Source organism: Bombina bombina, chromosome 6 (genome assembly GCF_027579735.1).
Source record: "Bombina bombina isolate aBomBom1 chromosome 6, aBomBom1.pri, whole genome shotgun sequence".
NCBI lineage: Eukaryota > Metazoa > Chordata > Amphibia > Anura > Bombinatoridae > Bombina > Bombina bombina.
The window spans coordinates 898,331,025-898,357,876 of NC_069504.1; the positions used below are offsets into that span (position 1 = coordinate 898,331,025).

Sequence of the window (26,852 nt, forward strand, 5' to 3'; positions counted from 1 at the left end):
AGGAGTAATTTTCACTCACCCTCCTCCTTAACCCAACCATCCCAACAGAAGTGCAAAGTAAAATACTTTTTTTGGGGGGTGAAGATGATAATTTCAATTAATGAAACTCGCTTTGCAACTGTGAATAGTTAGAAACCAGGAATGAGAAAATGATGGTGTAAAACAAAAATCAGAAAACTGAAGGGCATGGGTGGGGCCATGGGGCAATCATTTTTGGCAAAATGCAAATTTGGAATCTGACAGGGTTAATTAACCATTAAGGAACCATTATTTACTGTTTATTTGTGACTCCCTTTTTATCAAAATGTTTGTCTCAGAGGTTGAAGACCCATGATAGGGACATCATTTTTTATTACTTTTGCTGCCAGTTCTCTTCCCTGACAGTGAATATGTCTAAAGTGGTTTAGAGGGGATTTTAGGACCAGTTATGTGCGATCATAGGTCAGGGACATCCAGGATTAATTATAATTTTATAGAATGGTCATGAGTATTTCATGTGAGTATTGCTAGTCTTATCTACCCATGTTGATTTAACCCTTAGTCTGTAAGATTCATTTAAGCATTTGTGGTCAGTATGGTTACTGTACTCTGATATTTAGGTTTCCATTTTTGAAATTGGTATTATTACCATTTCAGATAGGATGCCATGCTCTGGTGAAAGACTGCTACCGAAATACAACATTTTATTTTTCTTAATCAACAATGCTTTAACTGTATATTGATGTAAGCAGAAACCCTTGAGCCACTGTACATAAATAGAAGGACATTCACAACTCACTGCCCCCTGACCTTTGGATGCCATACATAAACATATAACACATTCAAACACTTAAATATTAATTAGCTGTTTATATATATATATATATATATATATTTATTTATTTATATATATATATATATATTATATATATATATAGATATATATATATATATATATATATATACAGGGAGTGCAGAATTATTAGGCAAGTTGTATTTTTGAGGATTAATTTTATTATTGAACAACAACCATGTTCTCATGAACCCAAAAAACTCATTAATATCAAAGCTGAATAGTTTTGGAAGTAGTTTTTAGTTTGTTTTTAGTTATAGCTATTTTAGGGGGATATCTGTGTGTGGCAGTGACTATTACTGTGCATAATTATTAGGCAACTTAACAAAAACAAATATAGACCCATTTCATTTATTTATTTATTACCAGTGAACCCAATATAACATCTCAACATTCACAAATATACATTTCTGACATTTCAAAAACAAATACAAAAACAAATCAGTGACCAATATAGCCACTTTTCTTTGCAAGGGACACTCAAAAGCCTGCACATCCATGGATTCTGTCAGTGTTTTGATCTGTTCATCATCAACATTGCGTGCAGCAGCAACCACAGCCTCCCAGACACTGTTCAGAGAGGTGTACTGTTTTCCCTCCTTGTAAATCTCACATTTGATGATGGACCACAGGTTCATCAATGGGGTTCAGATCAGGTGAACAAGGAGGCCATGTCATTAGATTTTCTTCTTTTATACCCTTTCTTGCCAGCACGCGTGGAGTACTTGGACGCGTGTGATGGAGCATTGTCCTGCATGAAAATCATGTTTTTCTTGAAGGATGCAGACTTCTTCCTGTACCACTGCTTGAAGAAGGAGTCTTCCAGAAACTGGCAGTAGGACTGGGAGTTGAGCTTGACTCCATCCTCAACCCGAAAAGGCCCCACAAGCTCATCTTTGATGATACCAGCCCAAACCAGTACTCCACCTCCACCTTGCTGGCGTCTGAGTCGGACTGGAGCTCTCTGCTACTTTACCAATCCAGCCACGGGCCCATCCATCTGGCCCATCAAGACTCACTCTCATTTCATCAGTCCATAAAACCTTAGAAAAATCAGTCTTGAGATATTTCTTGGCCCAGTCTTGACGTTTCAGCTTGTGTGTCTTGTAAGTGGTGGTCGTCTTTTAGCCTTTCTTACCTTGGCCATGTCTCTGAGTATTGCACACCTTGTGCTTTTGGGCACTCCAGTGATGTTGCAGCTCTGAAATATGGCCAAACTGGTGGCAAGTGGCATCTTGGCAGCTGCACGCTTGACTTTTCTCAGTTCATGGGCAGTTATTTTGCGCCTTGGTTTTTTCCACACGCTTCTTGCGACCCTGTTGACTATTTTTGAATGAAACGCTTGATTGTTCGATTGATCATGCTTCAGAAGCTTTGCAATTTTAAGAGTGCTGCATCCCTCTGCAAGATATCTCACTATTTTTGACTTTTCTGAGCCTGTTCAAGTCCTTCATTTTGACCCATTTTGCCAAGGAAAGGAAGTTGCCTAATAATTATGCACACCTGATATAGGGGTGTTGATGTAATTAGACCACACCCCCTTCTCATTACAGAGATGCACATCACCTAATATGCTTAATTGGTAGTAGGCTTTCGAGCCTATACAGCTTGGAGTAAGACAACATGCATAAAGAGGATGATGTGGTCAAAATACTCATTTGCCTAATAATTCTGCACTCCCTGATATATATATATATATATATATATATATATATATATATATATATAGTGACCATATTGCCGCTTTAAAAAGGGAACAATAACAAGAAGGTGACAGCTAATTCCAATTTATTTCAGTGAAGACAAAAGTACATAGGCATGTACTTTTGTCGTCCCTGAAATAATTTGGAATTTGCTGTCACCTTCTTGTTATTGTTGTACTATATGCTTGGGCCCTGGGCGGTGGCCCTTAGGTGACTTGCATTACCTGCCTTGAGTGTTGGAACATTTTTTGTTAAGTATATGCTTTAAAAAGGGACACATATGAAAAATACATATGTCAGGGTTCTTATACAAAACATTTATTTAAACAGCCCTGAAAACAGCCCTGACATATGTATTTTTCATATGTGTCCCTTATTAAAGCGGCAATATGGTCACCCTATATATATATATATATATATATATATATATATATATACAGTACTATGCAAAAATCTTAGGCCACCATTAATTTTGTTGTTTTAGCAAAGTTTTAATGACCATCTCTTTATTAAGATACACACAGAAAATACAGGAGATATGTACACAAAATATAAAAAAACACAATTTTCAGAACAAAATGGCTTTATCAGGCAAACGTCAGTGTTTAGTTTAACCTCCCTTGGCACTAAGCACATCTTTAACTCTTTTGGGGAGACGCTCTGAAAGTTTTCTGAAGTATATCTTCCGGTATATTATACCAGGCTTCTTTCAGCACTTTCCAGAGTTCTTCTTTAGATTTAGGTTGTCTTTTATTTATTTATCTGTCCAGGTGATCCCATACTGCCTCTATAATATTTAGGTCTGGACTCTGTGGAGGCCAGTCCATGACTATCAGTGTTGTATCCGCTGTTTTTCTCTCCAAATAGAATTTCACTGCATTAGCAGTTTGCTTGGGATCGTTATCATGTTGAAAAATAAAACCATTCCCAATCAGGCACAGGAATGACATGATGAATTAAAACCTGCCTGTAATTTTCAGCATTCATGATCCCATCAATTCGGACAATATCGACAACACCACTGGCAGAAATGCAGCCCCAAACCAGGACAGACCCTCCATCGTGTTTCACTGAAGGCCACAAGCACTCATTCTTCCATCTCTATCCAACTCTTCTTCTCACATATTGTCAATGATTGGACCCAAAAATTTCAAACTTGGATTTATCACTTCATAATACTCTTTTTCCGCTGATCTTCATTACAGTCTTTAGCTTAAGCATATCTTAGATTTTCATCCTGTTCCCCTTCTGAAAAAGTGGTTTCTTGGCTGCTACCTTTCCACAAAGATCATTCCTGATCAAGCTTCTTCAGACTGCAGAAGGGTCAACTTGGCATCCCGATGAAGCTGCCTGATGCTAAGCCAGGTCCTTGCTGGACTTCTTCCTGTCTCTCAAAGAAGAAACTCTGAGAAACTTTTTCTTGGCCTTCCAGTCCTTTTGTTGTCCTTGACCTCTCTTCAAATTTCTTTATAACAGCTTGAATACCACATCTTGAATATCCAGTTTGTTTGCTGATTTCCCTTTGAGAGTTGCCTTGCTGATGTAAAAGTATAATTTTATGTCTGTCAAATCCTGTGATCTTTGACTTTTTGAATGGATTGATGTGATTGAAAGTTGGTCTCATTAGCAAGCTCCCAATAATTAAAACTGATACCACATGTGTATGTAATGCTCAACCATGTCTTACACAAACTTGGTGTAATAGACCTTGTTCACAGCAGTCATTTTGAGTTGAAATAGTAGAACAAATACAGGTGTTAGCAATGACAATAATTAGGGTTCCATTCCATTTAGGTATCCTGTTATTGCTCAAGTGTAAGGGGAGATAACACTAAATACTGCCACTTTAGGCAATAGAAGCTGTTATTTATGATTTTTTTCTAATTTTAATACTGTATACAAATATCCTCTATTTTCTTGTTGTATTCTAATAAAGAGATTGAAAAATAATTATATATGGTCATTATACCATTGCTTAAACAACAAATCTAATGGTGGCCTAAGACTTTTGCACAGTACTGTATATATTTGTATATAAAAATGCTTTCACAGAGGAGAACTTTCCTGAAGTACAGTATAACAAGGTCAGTCCAGCACGGAAATACGAGGAAATTCTCCTCTGAACAATGGAAATGGAAACCTCCAGATGATCATTTCAGCCACTTTTGGGCCTCATCAGTTAAATGCAGCCATATCCCTCTAAGCACATTGTGCAAGGAGTCCACGTCTGGTAAACATTTGTATTATGAACCTGGGAAGTCTCCCTAAGGGTGATGGGGAAACCAGACATGGACTCCCTGCCTAATCTGCTTAGAAGAATATGACTGCACCTCACTCATGAGGTCCAATGAAGGATTAAATGATTATCTGAGGTTGCCATGCTCCTTGTTAAGAGGAGGATTGCCTGGTATTTCGGGGCTGGACTGACCTTGCTAGGTGGGATCAGACTGATATACTTCAGGAAAGTTCTCCTCTGTGAAAAGCACTATTGGGCTAAAAAGAGGCTGCTCCCAGGTGATAAATCACCATAGAACAAGCTACTGAGCTGTTGTCTGTTCCTGAGAGAGCGCTACTCTTTCTGTGTATATTTGTAATATGACTCTGGGGAAGTCTCCCTAAGGTTGGTGGGGGAATCCAGACATTGGCAATATGACTGCACCTCATTGGCGAGGCCCAAAAAAGGAAGAGACAATTTTCTGGGGTTGTAATGTTTCTTGTTCAGAGAGAGATTGCCTGCCTGGTATTTCAGGGCTGGACTGACCTTGTTAGGTGGGATCAGACTGATATACTTCAGGAAAGCTATTCTCTGTGAAAAGCACTTTTGGGCTAAAAGAGGCTGCTTCCAGGTGGTAAATCGCTATAGAGCTGTGGGTTTCTTTGTTCCTTATAGAGCGGTTCTATTTCTGTGTGTATATATATATATATATATATATATATATATATATATATATATATATATATATATATATATATATATATATATATATATTCACCAACAATCTAGGCTGAGCAAAAGACCAATAAAACCTTTGGAAGGTAAAGATTTTGACCAGGTGTGGCCCCTCTGCAGCAGAAATCATGTTAGAACATCTGCTGTCAAACACCATTGATAATTCTAGTTCTGCCCATGTATCCTTATGTGGTCTCACATAGTTCCTGATGTTGACTCATCAGGTTTCCCTATGCTAAATTTCAGTACATGCATCACACACTTTTTCTGGGATTAAATATTTGCATTGTGGTCTTCTAAACTATTGCCATTTTTAAGTACCACTTGTATGCAGATGACATTTAAAAGTTTCTGTCAGCACCAAAACCCACACATTCAGTACATTTTTAGACACCATCATTTGATCCTGGATAATTATAAGGTGTCTCAAGTGCAAAGCAGCTAAACTTAGCATCCAGATTATTTGTCTACATTTCCCATATTTAAAGGTATATTATGATTAAAGGGACAATAAACTCAACATTGTATTACCCCAAAATGTTCTATTATACAAAGTGAAAATATGTCTAAACTGTTTTAATCCCCCCCCCCCCAGATTTTCCTGTAATTTAACTAAAAAATGTTTTTTCCCCATTGCCTCTAGAGAGGTCTGTGTATGATTGTTATCTCTGACCCAGCTATATGCTACACAGTGATTGTTTGATCAGTGCAGAAGCTTACTTATATCTGTCCCTAACTGTCCACAGATAAACATACTTAAAGGGCCATAATAGTCGTACAAATACATAATCCAATATGTTATCTGTGTTGTGCCGCTAGCTCTGCTGATTGGATCAGTGGCTGATTCCACTCAAGACCGTGCCCTGTGGGTCCCAAATGACACTTCTACTATGTGCTTACCCCCTTTGCAGGGGTTATACACACAGCAGTCTAGGGTCAATAGTTATTATCACTTGCCTAATGGATTAGAGCTTATAATTTCTCAACTAATATGGCCCTTTAAGTAACTTTTCAAAATCTGTGTCCTTGCAAATTTTGCAAAAAAATCATTTTAAATGGTTTAAAAACATACTCTTTGCATGCAGCTTCTTTAACAATGTAGTGCTTAAATGCTCATTTCTACCATGCATCTCTAAACATGACTTAAATTTCTATTTCAATTTAATACATTTACACATTCTTCAAAAACTGAAGACTCAATTAGAATCGGTTTAAATACTTGTACAGAGTAAGTTATTTTTGCTATTTCATTATATCATAGATTGTATTCCCCAGTTATAATTAACAAATGCATGATAACAAGACAATGCAATAGCACTTAGGGGTAGATTTATGAAATGACAGACATGATCCGCTGGATCATGTCCGCCCGACATCGCTAAATGGCGACAGCATACGCTGTCGGCATTTAACATTGCACAAGCATTTCTAGGGAAATGATTGTGCAATGCCGCCCCCTGCAGGGGGTGTCAATCATCCCTAGGCCCCTTAGTCTAAACTTTAAATGAGTAGTATATTTTTTCTGACAAATTTAAAAAATATGTCTATTTCCATTTCCACTGCATCACGTGACAGCCATCAGCCAATCATAAATGCATATACATATATACTATGAATTCTTGCACATGCTCATAAGGAGCTGGTGACTCAAAAAGTGTAAATATAAAAAGACTGCACATTTTATTAATGGAAGTAAATTAGAAAGTTGTTTAAAATTGCATGCTCTGGGGCATATGTATCAAGCTCCATATGGAGCTTGATGCCCCGTGTTTCTGGCGAGCCTGCAGGCTCGCCAGAAACAGCAATTATGAAGCACCGCTGCTCCATAACCTGTCCGCCTGCTCTGAGCAGGCGGACAGACATTGCCAGAAATCAACCTGATTGAGTACGATCGGGTTGATTGACACCCCCCTGCTGGTGGCTGATTGGCCGCGAGTCTGCAGGGGGCGGCGTTGCACCAGCAGCTCTTGTGAGCTGCTGGTGCAATGCTGAATATGGCGAGCGTATTGCTCGCCGTATTCAGCGAGGTCTGGCGGACCTGATCCGCACTGTCGGATCAGGTTCGCCAGACCTTAATAACTAGAGGCCTCTATCTGAATCATGACAGTTTAATTTTGACTTGAGTGTCCCTTTAAGTGAGTTAAGGAGAAATGTGTAAGAAAAAAAAGTATTTCATTTAGTAAATTTATCAATGTTCAGAATTTTCTCTTCAGGTAAAGTTACTGAAATACAGAAAAACCACAAAGAGTGAGATCTATTGCAACCAGATAGAACACTGTAAAATGAATGAATTGCTTTTATAACTTACCTTGAGCATATATTAGTTAGGAACGTAAGAAATACATCACTACACTGCATCATCTATATGTCCAGTGGAAAATGTAAATGACTATTTTTACAATGAACCCCCCCCCCAAAAAAACACACTTAGGTCTGTTTATCAAATGCTTAAGCCAATGGCCAGGGGCCACAAAGACCCTAAAGTTCCACATCCAACCTTTACTTTTTCCCACTAGTAAAAATACAGCATGTTTCTCCGCAGGTGACAGATAAAGACCCTGGCCTCCATTACATATGCAGCGTCGCCCGCAAAAGCCGGCGACGCCAGATTTTACGCGATTTTGTTATTACATATACGGCGTAGCAGCATACAAGTAACACGCGTATATTTCACCCTTCGGACGTATTTTTTGTACCTATAGACTAACATAGAACAGACGCGCAATTTGGTATCCAATATACAGCATAAGGACTTACGCGCGCAGAATTCAGAAAATCTACTCCATTCTCATCTCGCCACAAATTGCAGACGCAGCAACCCTTGCACTGACTAAAAACCAACGTAACTCCCTGGAAGCCTTAACAAACACATACATTTAAGCAGCATCTCAAGGTTAAAGGGACAGTATACTATGATGTTGTTTTTTTTAAGGTTTAGTTGTGTATTTGAAATAGTTTGAAGCCACAACATAATCAAATGGATTGAGCTTGTAGGTACTTTATCACATTGTGGACATATACTTGCTTATTTACTTTAAATTTTTTCTCAAAACAATCAACAATACTTGGAGGAGAGAACAATGGGAAATCATAATTGTATTATCTTCATCTCTTTATATATGGGTTTATATATAAATTTTGAATAGCGTAATTACGTGTCGCATTTTTATATGAAATCGCGGGTTTGTTTTTTTTTTTTTTTTTAAATCAAAGTTTTTTATTTAAGGTATTTAGCAATACAAACTGTATGTCAGTACAACAGGTGCATCAACTCTATGACATAAAAAAGAGAAAACAATAAAGAAAAACAACACTCCTCTGTATACAATACACCTCAGAGATAATTCACCTAAATTTCAAGGCAACATTTCAGAAAATAGATAAACATACATAATATATCATAACATATATGAGGGCTACAATAGTCATTACTAATACAAGAGTGATGGGCCAGTTTGATACCTTAAAGTTTTTGTATATTTTCAGATTTACTGATGTACCTCTTTACAAGAATAGACTGCCTATTAGAGAGATAATTTAAACTGAAATATTTAGAATAGTGGCAAATAATATGGTAGGTACAATACTTTATAATCATGCAACAAACTGCCTAAATGAAAGGTGGCGGATTAATACCGCAAAAATAAATTCACCATATTGGGTGAATAAATAATATCCCATGCAAATAATATAACAAAATTGAACTAGAAAGTAGGTACTAGCATAATACATTTTAGGTGATTTAAAAAGATAGCCCCCTTCATTAGCTCTCACTCTTTGCAAGGTGGGGTTTATAAAACTTGAGGCAACAGGGGATAAGATTAAATATGGTACCATATAGTAGATATTATCGTGGCTAAAGAATGACTGGCATCAAAATAAACATAAATACTTTTAGGGAGGGGGAACATTCTCTTATTTAAATAAAAATGAATTACACAACTAGTGTGGGCTGTAAGGGCTCTTGCATGGATCCCCTGAATATGTGGGCCCATCATATAGAGAACTTTGAAGACATATCTTATTTGTATAGCATTTGCTAATCTCATCTGAATGGGTACATAAATACAAAACCCATGTTGGTCAGAATAATTGAAAATAATTGTTTGGGCCCTCAACTACACCTCAGACTAGAGAGTCGTCATTAACAAATTGAGAGCAATACAGTCAAACCGCCAATATGACCAAGGTTATATAAAGCAAAATCCTAGATAATGCAATCTCCTGTAACACTTTTCTAAATAAAAGATATCTCCAACTAAGCCAGTTGCGGGGGCTCAGTCATCCATTCTCATAATTAGGAAGTCATCAATATCTTTTGGGGGTCTGTCAAGCATAATGATTCCATCTGTACCAGGACAAAGTTATCCGATCCCCCTCCTGACGTTGCTAACCTTATTACCCATGTAGTTTGAGCTCCAAATGGAGGACAAGATGAGCGAGTGTAGGCAGATGGGCTCTTCAGATTGCGACTGAGGCACCGGGGTTGAAAATTGTAGGTAAGTATGAAGGCTCAAGATCGCATCGGTCACTGATAGTGAATGGCCCACATGAAAATGCAGGTCTCCGGTCAGCAACGGAACATCGGGTAACATTGCACAGTATATCGGATGGTCGGCCGCACCCATCCGCACTAGTTTCTGCTTTCCCTTGATTCCGCTCCCAATCCCGGAGAGAATATAGGTAGGTAAGTCCAGTCTGTTGCGGTGCCATAAGCCAGCTTCCTGCAACTTTATGTTTGGAGCCCTCTGTGGAACTAAGTTGATAGGAGTATTCTCTACTATACTGAGAGAAGGCTGCGGTTGGCTATGCTGCAAGTCAAGCTCCTTTGCAGTCGCCATTAACAAATTAGTCTCCTGCTTCTTTTGAGGGCGGGCTTTTACAAGTTGTATTAGGTGGGTAAAATTAGCGTCTATTTTCTGATCTAGTGCAGCCAAAAGGGCTTGTAGCTCATTAGGCGATGTCACATCCATGTCTACAAAGAGCTGTACTCTCTAGTATTGGTAACGGGATATGTCTGCTTTACCCAGCAGACTGGGGGGGGGAAATTCTGATGAAAAATAAAGGCCGCTGCTGTGCCCATCCAGACACCCTAAACGATGATTCTACATAAACGATCTGCATATATTGGATATCGATCAGTCCAGCTGTGCTTCAGGCTCCCAATTCTGTAAGAAGAAACTCCGGTCCTCTAGTTGGTGAACAAATAAACAACATATTCTTTTTAAGAGGCCCGGAGCTCCTGCATTTTGCATCTGGATATGGCGGCTGCTAAGTCACGCCGAAATCGCGGGGTTTTTTTTACGAGTGTTAGCCTAATTTTCATAAAACTACTATATATTGACACTTTCCGTGGACAAAAAAAGTTACTTGCGACGACTAAAATGTGTATTTGCGCACATTTCAGAAGATCGCCAGCTTGTCCTACTTACACCAGTTTAGCATCTAACGGCGCAGTATATGTAGTACCCCGATGTGCGAGGTGAAATTACAGGCAGCACGGGTTCCCACGCTTGCGCCAAAACCTGCCCTGTATATTTGATCGCGCCCCCTGTCTTTATGGTATCTGTGGGTTTTTTTGTGTTGTTTTTTTTTAAATCTTTGTTTATATAGAGCTATATTTGTTTATTGTACATTAGTAACATTTTTAAAATGTGTTTACAGAAGTATCACATGAAAAATAAATGACATCTCATTTACATAATTTAACCTCTGTTTTATTAAAACATTTTACTGAGTATTTATTGTGACATTTAATTGTAGTATTAATTGTGCTAAAGCTATTTGGCTTATTAGTACTTTGTACTTATCATTGGGTGATTAGTTCTCCTGGCTAATGATCAAGGGCTGAGTGGGAAAATGAGCATGTGTACATATCAGCCAATGAGCACCTGCAGGGAAAATACAACATATACTTTTATATTTCAATTTAAATAGGTTTTCTAGCAAAATAAACCAACTTCTTAAAATGCTGCTCATTTGGAGGGATGATAGAATATTTTTAAGCGCAATGTCGCTTTAATATAAGGGGTACCCTGGATATGGCAGAGGCTGAGCATGTCTCAGTTGATGGCTTGAGTCTGTCTTGCTGCTGGATAGCACTTCTGCTGCTGCTTAGATTTTCCTGGCTCTGCTCCCTTTGCCCAGATGTTAGACGTTTCTTCCTTTATGCTGCTTTGGAATGTCCTCGTCACCAGCAAATCCACATGTGCACAGCATGAGCATGGACTAAGTATGGTTCAGCAGGCAGAGACTTTATTATTCTTTGTGCTTGTGTAGTTCTGCTATATTTTGTGTGCATAGCGATAAATGCACATTTCTGTATGTATGACTGCAAGTTAAACTCATGTTCAGGATTTGCACGGTCATCCATGCAGTAGACACACATGTACCCACTTTTATACACCCTTCTATGCAGTGCACACAAAAGCTTAATCATGTGTCGTGCTTAACCTTCAAGTTATTAAACACTTAAAGGGACACTGAACCCAATTTTTTTCTTTTGTGATTCAGATAGAGCGTGCAATTTTAAGCAACTTTCTAATTTACCCCTATTATCAAATTTTCGTCATTCTCTTGGTATCTTTATTTGAAATGCAAGAATGTAAGTTTAGATGCCGGCCCATTTTTGGTGAACAACCTGGGTTCTCCTTGCTGATTGGTGGATAAATTCATCCACCAATAAAAAAGTGCTGTCCAGAGTTCTGAACTAATAAAAAAGCTTAGAGAACAAAGAAAAATTGATTATAGGAGTAAATTAGAAAGTTGCTTAAAATTGCATGCTCTATCTGAATCATGAAAGAAAAAATGTGGGTTCAGTGTCCCTTTAAAATATATATCATGCTAAAAGGATCATAATTTAAATACAGTACATTCAAAATACTTTCATTATGAAAAAGTTTAATATGAAGCTGTTTATTTTGCTACAATGAAAGTACAATGCATGTGCAATACTGGTCTGTTAGATGGAAGCTTATTGGCTGATAAGCAAAACTCCCACAAATCTATTGGCGCTAGTAACTCAACCATAAAATGTTTTCTCAACATCCTCTTTAAAATGCAACAAAGAAAAAAACTGTAATGTTCAACACCCATTTATAAAGTGCACAGAGTGGTTGCCTCACTGTTATTATTATTTGTTACTGCACAAACAAGATCCCATTAATGCACATGCCTAGACCCCTTTGTTACAGTCTACCTCTATGCCACCCCAATAAAGCATCATAGTTCATACATTTAGTTTTTTTTTTTTTCATTTTTACCCACCTATCAAAGCAATAGAAGCAGGGTTCCCGTGATACTTACTCATGATCATCTATACAGTGCAGAAGTTGACATCACACACGCACATGGTATGGTTCAGAAAACTTTGGCTTCTGTTTCTAATTCCCTCAGACTTTGGGATAGAATCCAAAAAAATGATTGTGTCTGCTGAAAAAGCAAACCAGCATCTGTGTTTAGAATTCATATAAAAATTCCCTTTCTCTTACTCCCAACACAACTTATTATGCATATGTTAAGGATATGTGTCTTGGAATAATTAATGAATAGTAAAAATAATCACTATGGGGCATATTTATCAAGCTCTGTATGGAGATTCAAGCACCGTGTTTCTGGCGAGCCACAAGGCTCGCCAGAAACACAAGTTATGAAGCTGCTCCTCCATAACCTGTCCGCCTGCTCTGAGGCGGCTGTCAGACATTGCCTAAAATCAACCCGATCCAATACGATCGGGTTGATTGAAACCCCCTGCTGGCGGCCGATTGGCCGGAAATCTGCAGGGGGCGGCGTTGCACCAGCAGTTCACAAGAACTGCTGGTGCAATGATAAATGCCGACAACGTATGCTGTCAGCATTTATCGATGTGCGGCGGACATGATCCGCAATATCGGATCATGTCCGCTCGCACATTAATAAATAGGCCCCCATGTCTTGGCTGGTCTATTAGGTTGTCTTTGTTAGGAACTGTTCCAGGCCTGCTTGTTCCTGAATACTTTTTTTGGATGAGGAACAGTGATCCAATAGAGTAAAGGTTGAACTAGATCTTCAGTTTGGGACAGCAGTTTGTCCTGTAAGAGCATTGATATAGTTGAGTAGAATGTAAATGTTGATGATGCTACCCAAATTAACATGCTGATACAGAAGAAGACAAGGCCCCTGTTGTCAACTTGCCATGGGACCTTAAAGTTTAGGTCAGCAGTGGTTTGGAAGTGTATGTGGCCCCTGAAGACATTTCCTGTGGTCACCATCCTTTTTTTCTAAATCAGGAGGTAACACATCTTCTTCATTGACACCATTGAACACCAGCACTCCTGCTTATTTCGGTGTTTCCTACACAGAGAGAACTAAAACACCTTTGCTTTGGGTTTATATAAAGATTAAAATTGCAGTTTTGATGTTTTTAAAAGCTAAGGATGGGTGCAAAGCCATTTGATGCCAAGTGGCCCCATATGGAACTTTCTTTTAAATAATTTTGGTTGCTTGTCTATATCTATGTGGTACAAGAAGTAGGGACATTGCTTGATTGATGGTGTTCTCACCATAGAGAGTATGTAATATGATTATTAAGGGGCTAACTGATAATATGTTAAGTATACCAATTATTTTATTTTAGGGGCTAAAACATAATTTGCTGAATTAATTCATTGAAAGGGACATGAAACCCAATTTTCATGATTTAGAAAGAGCATGCAATTTTTAACAACTTTCCAATTTACTTCTATTATCTAATTTGCTTTATTCTCTTGATATCCTTTGTTGAAAAGCACATATAAATATGCTCATTGCTGCTGATTGGTGGCTGCACGTAGATGTCTCGTGTGATTGGCTTAACCATGTGCATTGTTATTTCTTGAACAAAGGATGTCTAAAGAATTAAGCTAATTAGATAATAGAAGTAAATTGGAATGATGTTTAAAATTGTATTCGCTATCTGAATCATGAAAGAAAATGTTGGAGTTTCATGCAACCCCAGAATCATACACATAAAAATACTAGATCAGAGCCCTGATTCTGCAATGCAGTGTACCTTATTTAGCACATTTTAATGTAACAATTGTCAAGTCCATTTACATAGCACCTATTTCCTTTTTTACTTTCTGTGTTTTTCTGTCTGCTGCGATTGAATATGCATCAATTATTTTTTTTCTTCAAATTGTGATGCTACCTTGAAGGGACAGTCTACACCTTGGTCATCTTAAAGTCTTACCTTAGATAAAGCTGCAAATAGCCTCCTGCATCTATTCTATATCATGCAGCAAGAATGGTAAAAAAAGTTATTTTAAAATTAATATTGTTTCTGGCCACTTTGAAATGGCTGCCAAGCTTAGCCCACTGATGACATCATGATCTGGGCTGTATATGGCATCCAATCACAAAAGGTTTACTAGTTGGATGCAACAGACTGTCAATACTATTCAGCAGAACGTCTAGATGCAGCCCAGATCATGATGTCATCAGTGGGCCGAGCTTGGCAGCCATTTCAAAGTAACAATATTCATTTTAAAATAACTTTTTTACTGTTCCTGCTGCATGATACAGAAAGTGTGCAGGAGGCCTTGCAGCTTAATCTAAGGTAAGACTTTAAGATGACTAAAGTGTAGACTGTCCCTTTAAGAGTAAGAAACTACATGTAAATGCAACTCAACTATTTTTTAGCTTTGTGAAAGGGTCATGAAACCCAAAATGTTTCTTTCATGATAAAAATATAATAAAAACATGTAAAAAAACACACACAAAAGAAACAATATTCCACCCCCTGCACTGGTCATCAATAAAATGGTGCATACAATGTAAGATAGGCCTGCTATCCTACAAAGCTTTTCACAATCAGTAACCAAGCTTGCTAAAAGAATTACTGGTGCCCTATGTCCCAACTCTTTGATCAGTACGGGCCCTGAAGCTGAATTCGGCATCAACATTTCCCTAAAATGTTCAAGCTTTTAGCTATGCAGCTCTGTCTCTGAGGAACACTATGAAAGAAGCCCCTTCCCTTAACATTTTTAAACATAGACTCAGAACCTATTTGTTCATACAAGCTTTTCAATACTAAAATCTCTAACTTCAACTCCTCTAATGTAAATGTACCATGAGTAAGGTGCCTTGAGTCCAATCAGGTGGAAAATGCTATATAAGTAGTTGTTATTTTTATTATTATTAATAAAATGTTTTTTTCAAGAGGTACAATTACTGGGAGTAGATATTTAAATAAAATCAATGAGAAAAACTGGTCTGAAAATGTTTTCTGATGGGTTTGAATACTGTTGATATCTAATGTACACAAAGTCATTTGAAAACCATTAGTAAATGGGGATTTAATATCAATTGGGCTGACAGCTTATTTAAACAGATGGTGATAATATGCTATGCTTCAGGGAGTGTTGGTTTTGCTCATTTACTGAGATTTGACTGAGCAAAGGGCGTTCAGGGCATTTTCCCAGTGGACTGGGGGCAGTTGCCTTAGCCCCTCTAAGTAATTTGCATTACTATTTGTGCATGATACAGGGCCAGTCCTGCTTTTCACTGCCTTGCTGTGTCTCTGAGCCAGGTCAGGGCCAGTCCTACCCTGTTTTTGTGAGTGTGCTCCATAAGCTACTAAATGGCTCCCTACAGAGCTGTCTCTTCTGATGGATTTGAATTCAGTGCAGGATATGTCTGTGACAGTTTCAGAGAGCCTCTCACCTGGGTAGGTAAAGAGTATGCATGAATTATTGCTGCTCACATCCAAATAGCACATTGCCATGCACTATAGTGTGTGCTTGATGTCTGCCTCCAGTGTATACTTGCACTGAGCCCTCTTTATGTTATTAATTGTTTCTAGCAGTAAACTGTAAATGTGGGTTTACCTGTGTCCTACCCTTAAATCTCAGGGGTCCCAATTGAGACTGGGCCTACACATCTAAGGTCCGTTCTGGCTCTTCAGTCAGTCATGCTTGGCCCCTCTGTCTGACAATCCCCCCCCCCCCCCCATAAAATACAGCTCTCAGTATATGTAAAGTGTATAAACTTGCTTTTATGGTGGCATAGTTTTTAAAATACGTGTCACAATATTGTTTAGAAAAAGATGCAACCATATTTGTATAGGAAGGATGGACTAATCAAGTGGGTGTCTGTTTTGTCTGCGTGTGTCATTTTAATGTTTATGACAAGTCCTCAGGTGCCTGATCATTTTGAATGACTGTAGCTTGGATGATGAGGAACAAGTAGTTATTATTTAAATGTGAACTTTTATATCTTCTGTTATTTATTACATTTTATTTTTTACTATTTAATGACAACCAATTTACAAAATACAGTGAAAGGGTGTTACAAACTCTACTTTTTTATTTTTCTTTGTAAATCAAACGGGTACATTATACTTGCCAGGTTTTGTGTATGGTTAAATAACAAAGGAAGGAGGGGGCTTCTTGCCTTAAATGCTGGGGCCTATTTTTGTTCCCAGTACTGCCCTGACTGAGATTATAGGAGAAAATAAAAATGGGAGAATGGGAAAATACTACTAGGAAATAAGCTTTTGGCAAGACTGAATTGTTTAGACAAAAAAAAAAACAGGTAGAAATTTTTTTTTTTTTGCTGAAATGTTCTCTTTAAAGGGACACTGAACCCAAAATGTTTCTTTTGTGATACAGATAGAGCATGGAATTTTAAGGCAACTTTCTAATTTACCTCCTATTTTCAATTTTCTTCATTCTCTCAGCTATGTTTTCTTTGAAAAGCAAAGAATGTAAGTTTAGATGCTCGGCCATTTTTGGGTGAACAACCTGGGTTGTCCTTGGCTGATTGGACAGCACCAATAAACAAGTGCTGTCCATGTTTCTGAGCCAAACATTTGCTGGCTCCTTAGCTTAGATGCCTTCATTTTCAAATAAAGATAGCATAGAGAAAAAATTGGGTTCAGTATCCCTTTAAAAGTTAATGCCCCATATATTACTGGTACTTTAGGAAGAGTAGGAACAGCAACATATTGCTGCTTAATGAATTGTAATAGCCACAGTATCTCTTTCAAAGCCAATGGTAGTGCAGACAAAACAGAATGTAACAAAGCATTATTAAGTAACTTGTATATATTAAAGTTTTACAAAATGTTACAAAGAAAGGTTGAACACAGTGAGCAATATAAGAAAGAATTACAATCAGTGCTACAATATTAATGGTTGTTGTACAACTAATTTACTGTCCACTTTATAAAGTAAGATTACGTTTGTATCACTAAACAGCTAGGCATGGCCTCCTCTGAGTGAAGGTTCATATAGGGCAGCTGCCTATTTTGCTAATGAGAAATCCAAAGCTGACTATAAGGTATCTGTAACGGAGATGGAGCATTTAAGGTTTATTGAGTTATCATATATCTATAATTCATCCACGAGCTCTAAAACTAATAGTAAAATCAACCTAAAGCTAAATTTACTAGGAAATTGAGAATACAAGCAAGCACTGGTATCTGGAAGAGTTCTAACTAGAAAAAGCCCTTGCTACACAGAGGACTATATTCTTTTATGAATTGCTATTGTTTGCATCTTGTGGGCAAGGAAATTATGTTTCTTGTATGTTGCTGACCTCAACAAACTTTTTGATTCTACCCCACTATCTGTTCTCTGATTTGCGGGTGATATGGTTATATACATTTTCAGCTTGCTTTTTGGCATTAGTTTCTCTAAAGATAAGGTGAAGGGTTAATAGTAAGGTATTACTGTAATCATACCCTGCCTTTGCCCATTAAAAAATGTCAAATTCCCATAATGCTCCATAGTTTGATTTCCCTCTTGCAGATTATCCCAATTAATAGACCCACAAGTTGAATCTTATACTGAAACATAATATGTAGAACCTTCTGTATTTCTGCACATGATTTATTCATCTGTAAAAAAGGGATTTGTGTAAACATAGTAACCATTCATGTTGTACCTTGAGAGAATTATGTCTGGTGTCTGATGTTAAATGTTAATTTTATCTTTTAGACAATAAAATTCAATAAAAAAAAAAAGAATCTTTTTAAATTCCAGAAACCCCAGATTGACCTGTAAAAAATACCTTACATGAAGATATTGGCTGCTGTTTATGTAGACATTGTGATTGATGCAAATTATAAAAACAGGCTATAAATCACATCAGACTATAATGAACACTATGGGACATATTTATCAAAGTGCGAGCGGACATGATAACGATTGTAGCGTATCATGTCCGCTGCAGCATCGATAAATGCCGCCAGCATACGCTGTCAGCATTTATTAATGCACCAGCAGGTTCACCAGATCTGCTTGGTGCAATACCGCCCCCTGCAGATTCGCAGCCAATCGCCGCTAGCAGGGGTGTCAAACAACCCGATCGTATATGATCGTGGTTGAATTTCTGTCTGACGGCCTCAGAGCAGGCGGACAAGTTATGGAGCCGCTGTCTTTATACAAGGGCATCAAGCTTCCATTCAGAGCTTGATAATTCGGCCCCTATGTATTCTTGACACAGCTCTTTAGTGATTATTTATGTCATTTCTTTCAGGCTAGTGGTGGGAGCCCCATTTGAAATGAATGCAGCTCAGAAGACCGGGGATATATACAGATGCTCAGTTACCAATGAAACATCCAGTGACTGCACAAAGCTTGGGATTGGTAAGTAACATCGCTTTCTCTTAGTACCACAAAGTTGTACTAACAGAAGGGCAAGGTAGTGCTCCCATTGATCTGCTTTACAAGAATAAACAAAAGCATATGTGTCATAAACATTTAAAAATGTTTAATTCCCCCCCCCCCCCCCCCCTCCAGAGAATCTAGCATTTGGCTGTATTGTAACTGTGATAAAATATAATGTATTTTTATTTAAAGGGGACTTTTATGCTCAAATATTTTACATAGAGATAAATGGCTGAATTTGAAGTGGAGCACTTGAATATGAGCAGTAGTCTGGGGCTCGCTTGGATAGTATGTGTGCGCTTATTAACTCACATAATAGGACTTCTATTGAGGAATTGCAAAACTAAGGTAGCTTCTATCGCTCAAGTGCTAAGCAGAACGGTGCTAGACTTCAGTTCAAGTGTTTGTCACTTAGTTATACACTATAGTATTTAATTGAAATTGAAATTTACCGCAATAGAGCTAAATGCTGCCCTTTTAAGGGCAATGCCCATCCAAATGCCCTTTTCCAGGGCCAATGGGGAGCTTAGGTTTTTTTAGTTTAGTATTTTATTTGGGGGGTTGGTTGTGTGGGTGGTGGGTTTTACTGTTGGGGGGGGGTTGTTTGTATTTTTTTTTTACAGGTAAAAAAGCTGATTACTTTGGGACAATGCCCCGCAAAAGGCCCTTTTTAAGGGCTATAGAATAGTTTAGTTTAGGCTAGGGTTTTTTTATTTTGGGTGGGCTTTTTTTATTTTGGATAGGGCTATTAGATTAGGTGTAATTAGTTTAAAGATCTGTAATTTGTTTTTTATTTTCTGTAATTTAGTGTTTTTTTTGTGATTTAGCTCATTTAATTTATTTAATTGTATTTAAATTTAGTTAATTGTATTTAATTTAGTTACTTTATTTAATTGTAGTGTAGTGTTAGGTGTTAGGTGTAACTTAAGTTAGGGTTTTATTTTACAGGGCCAATTTGTATTTACTTTAGCTAGGTAGTTATTAAATGGTTAATAACTATTTAATAACTATAATTCAACCTAGTTAAAATAAATACAAACTTGCCTGTAAAATAAAAATAAGTTATATTGTAGCTAGCTTAGGGTTTATTTTATAGGTAAGTATTTAGTTTTAAATAGGAATAATTTAGTTAATTATAGTAATTTTATTTAGATTTATTTAAATTATATTTAAGTTAGGGGGTGTTAGGTTTAGGGTTAGACTTTGATTTAGGGGTTAATACATTAAATATGTTGGGGACGGCAGATTAGGGATTAATAAGTATAATGTAGGTGGCGGCGATGTTAGGGGCGGCAGATTAGGGGTTAATAATATCTAACTAGTGTTTGCGAGGCGGGAGTGCGGCGGTTTAGGGGTTAATATGTTTATTATAGTAGCGGCGATGTCCGGAGCGCAGATTAGGGGTTAAAAATTTTATTATAGTGTTTGCGATGCGGGAGGGCCTCGGTTTAGGGGTTAATAGGTAGTTTATGGGTGTTAGTGTACTTTAATTTAGTTATGAGTTTTATGCTACGGCATTGTACCATAAAACTCATAACTACTGACTTTAGAATGCGTTAGGAATCTTGGAGATAGAGGGTGTAACCGCTCACATTTTTGGCCTCCCAGGACAGACTCGTAATACCGGCGCTATGGAAGTCCCATCGAAAAAAGGGTTTACGAAGTTTATTTTTTGTAAGTCGTTTTGCGGTAAGGCCAAAGAGCCAAAGAAGTGGTGCGTCCCCTAAACCTCAGACTCGTAATAGCAGCGATAATGAAAAAGCAGTCCCAGTACTATGACTCTAGAGCAAAAAGTTAAAAAAACTAAAAACATAATTTATGCTTACCTGATAAATTCCTTTCTCCTGTAGTGTAGTCAGTCCACGGGTCATCCATTACTTATGGAATATATCTCTTCCTAACAGGAAACTGGCAAGAGAATTACCACAGCAGAGCTGCTATAGTACTCCTCCCCTCACCTATCATACTCAGTCATTCGACCAAAGCAGACGAGAAAGGAGGAGACCATAGGGTACAGGTGGTGACTGGAGGTTAATTAAAATTTAGACCTGCCGTAAAAACAGGCGGGCCGTGGACTGACTACACTACAGGAGAAAGGAGATTTAATCAGGTAAGGCATAAATTTATGTTTTCTCCTGTTGAAGTGTAGTCAGTCCACGGGTCATCCATTACTTATGGAATACCAATACCAAAGCTAAAGTACACGGATGAAGGGAGGGACAAGGCAGGAACATTAAACAGAAGGAACCACTGCCTGAAGTAACCTTCTCCCAAAAATAGCCTCCGATGAAGCAAAAGTGTCAAATTTGTAAAATTTTGAAAAAGTGTGAAGCGAAGACCAAGTCGCAGCTTTGCAAATCTGTTCAACAGAGGCCCTCATTTTAAAGGCCCAGGTGGAAGCCACAGCTCTGATAGAATGAGCTGTAATCCTTTCAGGAGGCTGCTGTCCAGCAGTCTCATAGGCTAAGCGTATTATGCTACGAAGCCAAAAAGAGAGAGGAGGTAGCCGAAGCCTTTTGACCTCTCCTCGGTCCAGAGATAAACAACAAACAGGGAAGAAGTTTGACGAAAATCCTTAGTTGCCTGCAAATAGAATTTCAGCGCACGGCCTACGTCCAGATTATGCAAAAGTTCGTTCCTTCTTTGAAGAAGGGTTAGGACAGCAGAGAGATGGAACAAACAATCTCTTGATTGATATTCCTGTTAGTAACTACCTAGGTAAGAACCCAGGTTTAGTACGCAGGACTACCTTGTCCTGAATGTAAAAATCAGATAAGGAGAATCACAATGTAAGCAGATAACTCAGAGACTCTTCGAGCCGAGGAAATAGCCATCAAAAACCGAACTTTCCAAGGATAACAGCTTGATATCAATGGAATGAAGGGGTTCAAATGGAACGCCTTGAAGAACATTAAGAACTAAGTTAAGCTCCATGGCAGAGGCAACAGACTTAAACACAGGCTAATCCTAGTTAAAGCCTGACAGAAAGCCTGAACGTCGTGGAACTTCAGCCAGACTTTGTGTAGAAGAATAGACAGAGCAGAAATCTGTCCCTTTTAACTAACTAGTAGATAAGGCCCTTTCTAACCCTCTTGTAGAAAGGACAATATCCTAGGAATCCTAACCTTACTCCATGAGTAACTCTTGGATTCGCACCAATGTAAATATTTACGCCATATCTTATGGTAATTTTTCTGGTAACAGGCTTCCTAGCCTGTATTAAGGTATCAATAACCGACATCCGAGAAGCCACGCTTTGATAGAATCAAGCGTTCAATCTCCATGCAGTCAGCCTCAGAGAAATTAGATTTGGATGTTTGAAAGGACCCTGAAATTAGAAGGTCCGTCTCAGAGGCAAGACCACGGTGGGACAGGACGACATGTCCACTAGGTCTGCATACCAGGTCCTGCGTGCCACGGCATGCCTATCAGAAATCACCGAAGCTCTCTCCTGTTTGATCTTGGCAATCAAACGAGGAAGCATCGGGAATGGTGGAAACACATAAGCCATGTTGAAGACCCAAGGGGCTGTCAGAGCATCTATCAGCACCGCTCCCCGTGTCCCTGACCTGGATCCGTAACCAGGAAGCTTGGCGTTCTGACGAGACGCCATGAGATCCAGATCTGGTTTGCCCCAACGACAAATCAGTTGAGGCAAAGACCTCCGGATGAAAGGCTCCCACTCCCCCGGATGGAAAGTCTGGGCGACTTAGAAAATCCGCCTCCCAGTTCTCCACACCTGGGGATGTAGATCGCTGACAGGTGGCAAGAGTGAGACTCTGCCCACGAATTATCTTTGAGACTTCCAACATCGCTAGGGAACTTCTGGTTCCCCTTGATGGTTGATGTAAGCCACAGGTCGTGATGTTGTCCACTGAAATCTGATGAACCTCAGAGTTGCTAACTGAGGCCAAGCTAGGAGGACATTGAATATTGCTCTTAACTCCAGAATATTTATTGGGAGGAGTATCTCCTCCTGAGTCCATAATCCCTGAGCTTTCAGGGAATTCCAACTGCTCCCCAGCCTAGAAGGCTGGCGTCTGTTGTTACAATCGTCCAATCTGCCTTCGGAAAGGTCATCCCTTGGACAGATGTGGCGCGAGAAAGCCACCATAGAAGAGAATCTCTGGTCTCTTGATTCAGATTAGTAGGGGTGGACAAATCTGAGTAATCCCCGTTCCACTGACTTAGCATGCACAATTGCAGCGGTCTGAGATGCAGGCGCGCATATGGTACTTATGTGTCCATTGCCGCTACCATTAAGGCCGATACTTCCATGCTCTGAGCTACTGACGGGTGTGGAATGGAGTGAAGGACACGGCAAGCATTTAGAAGTTTTAATAACCTGGCCTCTGTCAGGTAAATTTTCATCTCTACAGAATCTATAAGAGTCCCTAGAAAGGGAACTCTTCGTAAGTGGTAATAGAGAACTCTTTTCCACGTTCACCTTCCACCCATGCGATCGCAGAAATGCCAGAACAACTCTGTATGAGACTTGGCAGTTTGAAAACTTGACGCTTGTATCAGAATGTTCGTCTAGGTACGGAGTCACCGCTATGCCTCGCGGTCTTAGTACCTGCAGAAGTGATCCTACTAGAATTTTTGTAAAGGTTCTTGGAGCCGTAGCTAATCCGAAGTGGAAGAGCTACAAACTGGTAGATGGCCTGTCTAGGAAGGCAAATCTCAGATAACCGTAATGGGTCCTTTGTGAATCGGTATGTGAGAGGTAGGCATCCTTTAGATCCACTGTGGTCATGTACTGACCCTCTGGGATCATGGAAGGATGGTTCGAATAGTTTCCATTTTGAATGATGGAACTCTTATGAAATTTGTTTAGGATCTGTAAGTCCAAGATTTGGCCTGAGAGGTTTCCCTCTTTCTTGGGAACCACAAATAGGGTTTTGAAAGAATCCCTGCCTGGTGTTTCCGTCCGCGGAACTGGGAGTGGATTACCCCCATTAGTAGAGAGGTCTTGTACACAGCGTAGAAACGCCTCTTTCTTTATTTGGGTTGCTGATAACCTTGAAAGATGAAATCTCCCCCGTGGAGGAGAAGTTTTGATGTCCAGTAAGATATCCCTGAGATATGATCTCCAACGCCCAGGGATCCTGGACATCTCTTGCCCAAGCCTGGGCGAAGAGAGAAAGTCTGGCCCCCACTAGATCCGTTTCCGGATAGGGGGCCCTCTCTTCATGCTGTTTTGGGGGCAGCAGCAGGTTTCTTGGCCTGCTTGCCCCTGTTCCAGGACTGGTTAACTTTCCAGCCCTGTCTGTAACGAGCAACAGCTCCTTCCTGTTTTGGAGCGGAGGAAGTTGATGCTGCTCCTGCCTTGAAGTTACGAAAGGCACGAAAATTAGACTGTTTGGCCTTTGATTTGGCCCTGTCCTGAGGTAGAGCATGGCCCTTACCTCCCGTAATGTCAGCAATAATTCTTTCAAGCCGGGCCCGAATAAGGTCTGCCCTTTGAAAGGAATATTAAGCAATTTAGATTTAGAAGTCACGTCAGCTGACCAGGGATTTAAGCCATAGCGCTCTGCGCACTTGGATGGCGAATCCGAGTTCTTAGCCGTAAGTTTGGTTAAATGCAGAACGGCATCAGAAACAATTGCGTTAGCTAGCTTAAGTGTCTTAAGCTTGTTGATTATTTCATCCAATGGAGCTGAGCGAATGGCCTCTTCCAGAGACTCAAACCAGAATGCTGCCGCAGCAGTGACAGGCGCAATGCATGCGAGGGGCTGTAAAATAAAACCTTGTTGAGCAAACATTTCTTAAGGTAACCCTCTAATTTTTTATCCATTGGATCTGAAAAGGCACAACTATCCTCCACCGGGATAGTGGTACGCTTAGCTAAAGTAGAAACTGCTCCCTCCACCTTAGGGACCGCTGCCATAAAGTCTCGTGTGGTGGCGTCAATTAGGAAAACATTTTCCTAATATGGAGGAGGGGTAAAAGGCACACCCGTCTATCCCACTCCTTGCTAATAATCTCTGTAAGCCTTTTTGGTATAGGAAATACGTCAGTACACACCGGTACCGCATAGTATCTATCCAACCTACATAATTTCTCTGGAATTGCAACCGTGTTACAATCATTCAGAGCCGCTAATACCTCCCCTAGCAATGTGCGGCGAGGTTCTCTAGCTTAAATTTAAAATTGGAAATCTCTGAATCCAGTCTCCCCTGGATCAGATCCGTCACCCACAGAATGAAGCTCTCCGTCCTCACGTTCTGCAAACTGTGACGCAGTATCTGACATGGCTCTCATCTCATCCGCGCGCTCTATCCTTAACCCAGAGCTATCGCGCTTGCCTCTTAATTCTGGCAACTTAGATAATACTTCTGTCATAACAGTAGCCATGTCTTGCAAAGTGATTTGTAAGGGCCTCCCTGATGTACTTGGCACCACAAAATCACGCACCTCCTGAGCGGGAGGCTAAGGTACTGACACGTGAGGAGAGTTAGTCGGCATAACTTCCCCCTCGTCGTCTGGTGATAATTTCTTTACATGTAAAGATTGACTTTTATTTAAAGTAGCATCAATGCAATTAGTACACAAATTTCTATTGGGCTCCACATTGGCCTTTAAACATAGTGAACAAAGAGATTCATCTAAGTCAGACATGTTTAAACAAACTAGCAATGAGACTAGCAAACTTGGAAATACTTTTCAAAAATTAATTTACAAGCATATAAAAAAACATTACTGTGCCTTTAAGAAGCACAGAAAAACTGACACAGTTGAAATAACAATGACCAAAATAGTTATAGCAACCAAATTTTCCCAGTAAATGTATTAAGTTAGCAAAGGATTGCACCCACCAGCAAATGGATGATTAACCCCTTAGTACCCAAAAACGGATAACAATTATATAATTAACGTTTTTCTCACAGTCAAATACACTGTCACAGGACTGCTGTGCCTGATTACCTCCCTCAAAATGGATTTTGAAGACCCCTGAGCTCTCTAGAGACGATCTGGATCATGGAGGATGAAGTAGACAGATTGTGACTGAATTTTTACTGCGCAAAAAAGCGCTAAAATAGGCCCCTCCCACTCATATTACAACAGTGGGGAAGCTCAGAAACTGTTTTCTATGCAGAAAACAAAAATGGCCATGTGGTAAAAATCATGCCCTAATATAGTTTTATCACCAAGTACCTCACAAAAACGATTAACAAGCCAGTAAACGTTTTAAACATACATTTGAAAGTTATGTATTATTATTAATAAGCCTGCTACCAGTCGTTTTTTACTGCAGTTAAGGCTCATACATTATTTCAGTATTAACAGTATTTTCAGAGTCAATTCCATTCCTTAGAAAAATACATTCAGTGTACACACACACACACATCAGCCTGATACCAGTCGCTATCACTGCATTTAAGGCTGAACTTACTTTACAATGGTATCAGCAGTATTTTCTCAGTCAATTCCATTCCTCAGAAAATAAATTACTGCACATACCTCATTTGTTGCAGGGGAGCCCTGCATGCTATTCCCCTTCTCTGAAGTTACCTCACTCCTCAGATGAGAAACAGCCAGTGGATCTTAGTTACGTCTGCTAAGACCATAGAAAAAAACCCAGGCAGATTCTTCTTCTAATGCTGCCTGAGAATAAACAGCACACTCCGGTGCCATTTAAAAATAACAAACTTTTGATTGTAGAAATAAACTAAGTTAAAAAACACCACAGATCTCTCACAGCTTCCTTTTTAGTTAGGCTGCAAGAGAATGACTGA

The 26,852-nt window shown here is 39.1% G+C and overlaps 1 protein-coding gene across 3 annotated transcripts in view; it reads left to right on the forward strand.

The window, feature by feature from the left end:
• ITGA11 (integrin subunit alpha 11) overlaps positions 1–26,852 on the forward strand; it is a 245,237-nt gene that overhangs the window by 32,767 nt on the left and 185,618 nt on the right. For all 3 annotated transcript variants that reach the window (XM_053718501.1, XM_053718502.1, XM_053718503.1), the window contains one exon: positions 18,983–19,092. In XM_053718501.1, coding sequence (XP_053574476.1) covers positions 18,983–19,092 — 110 coding nt within the window. Of the gene's footprint in view, positions 1–18,982; positions 19,093–26,852 lie in introns of those variants that run through there.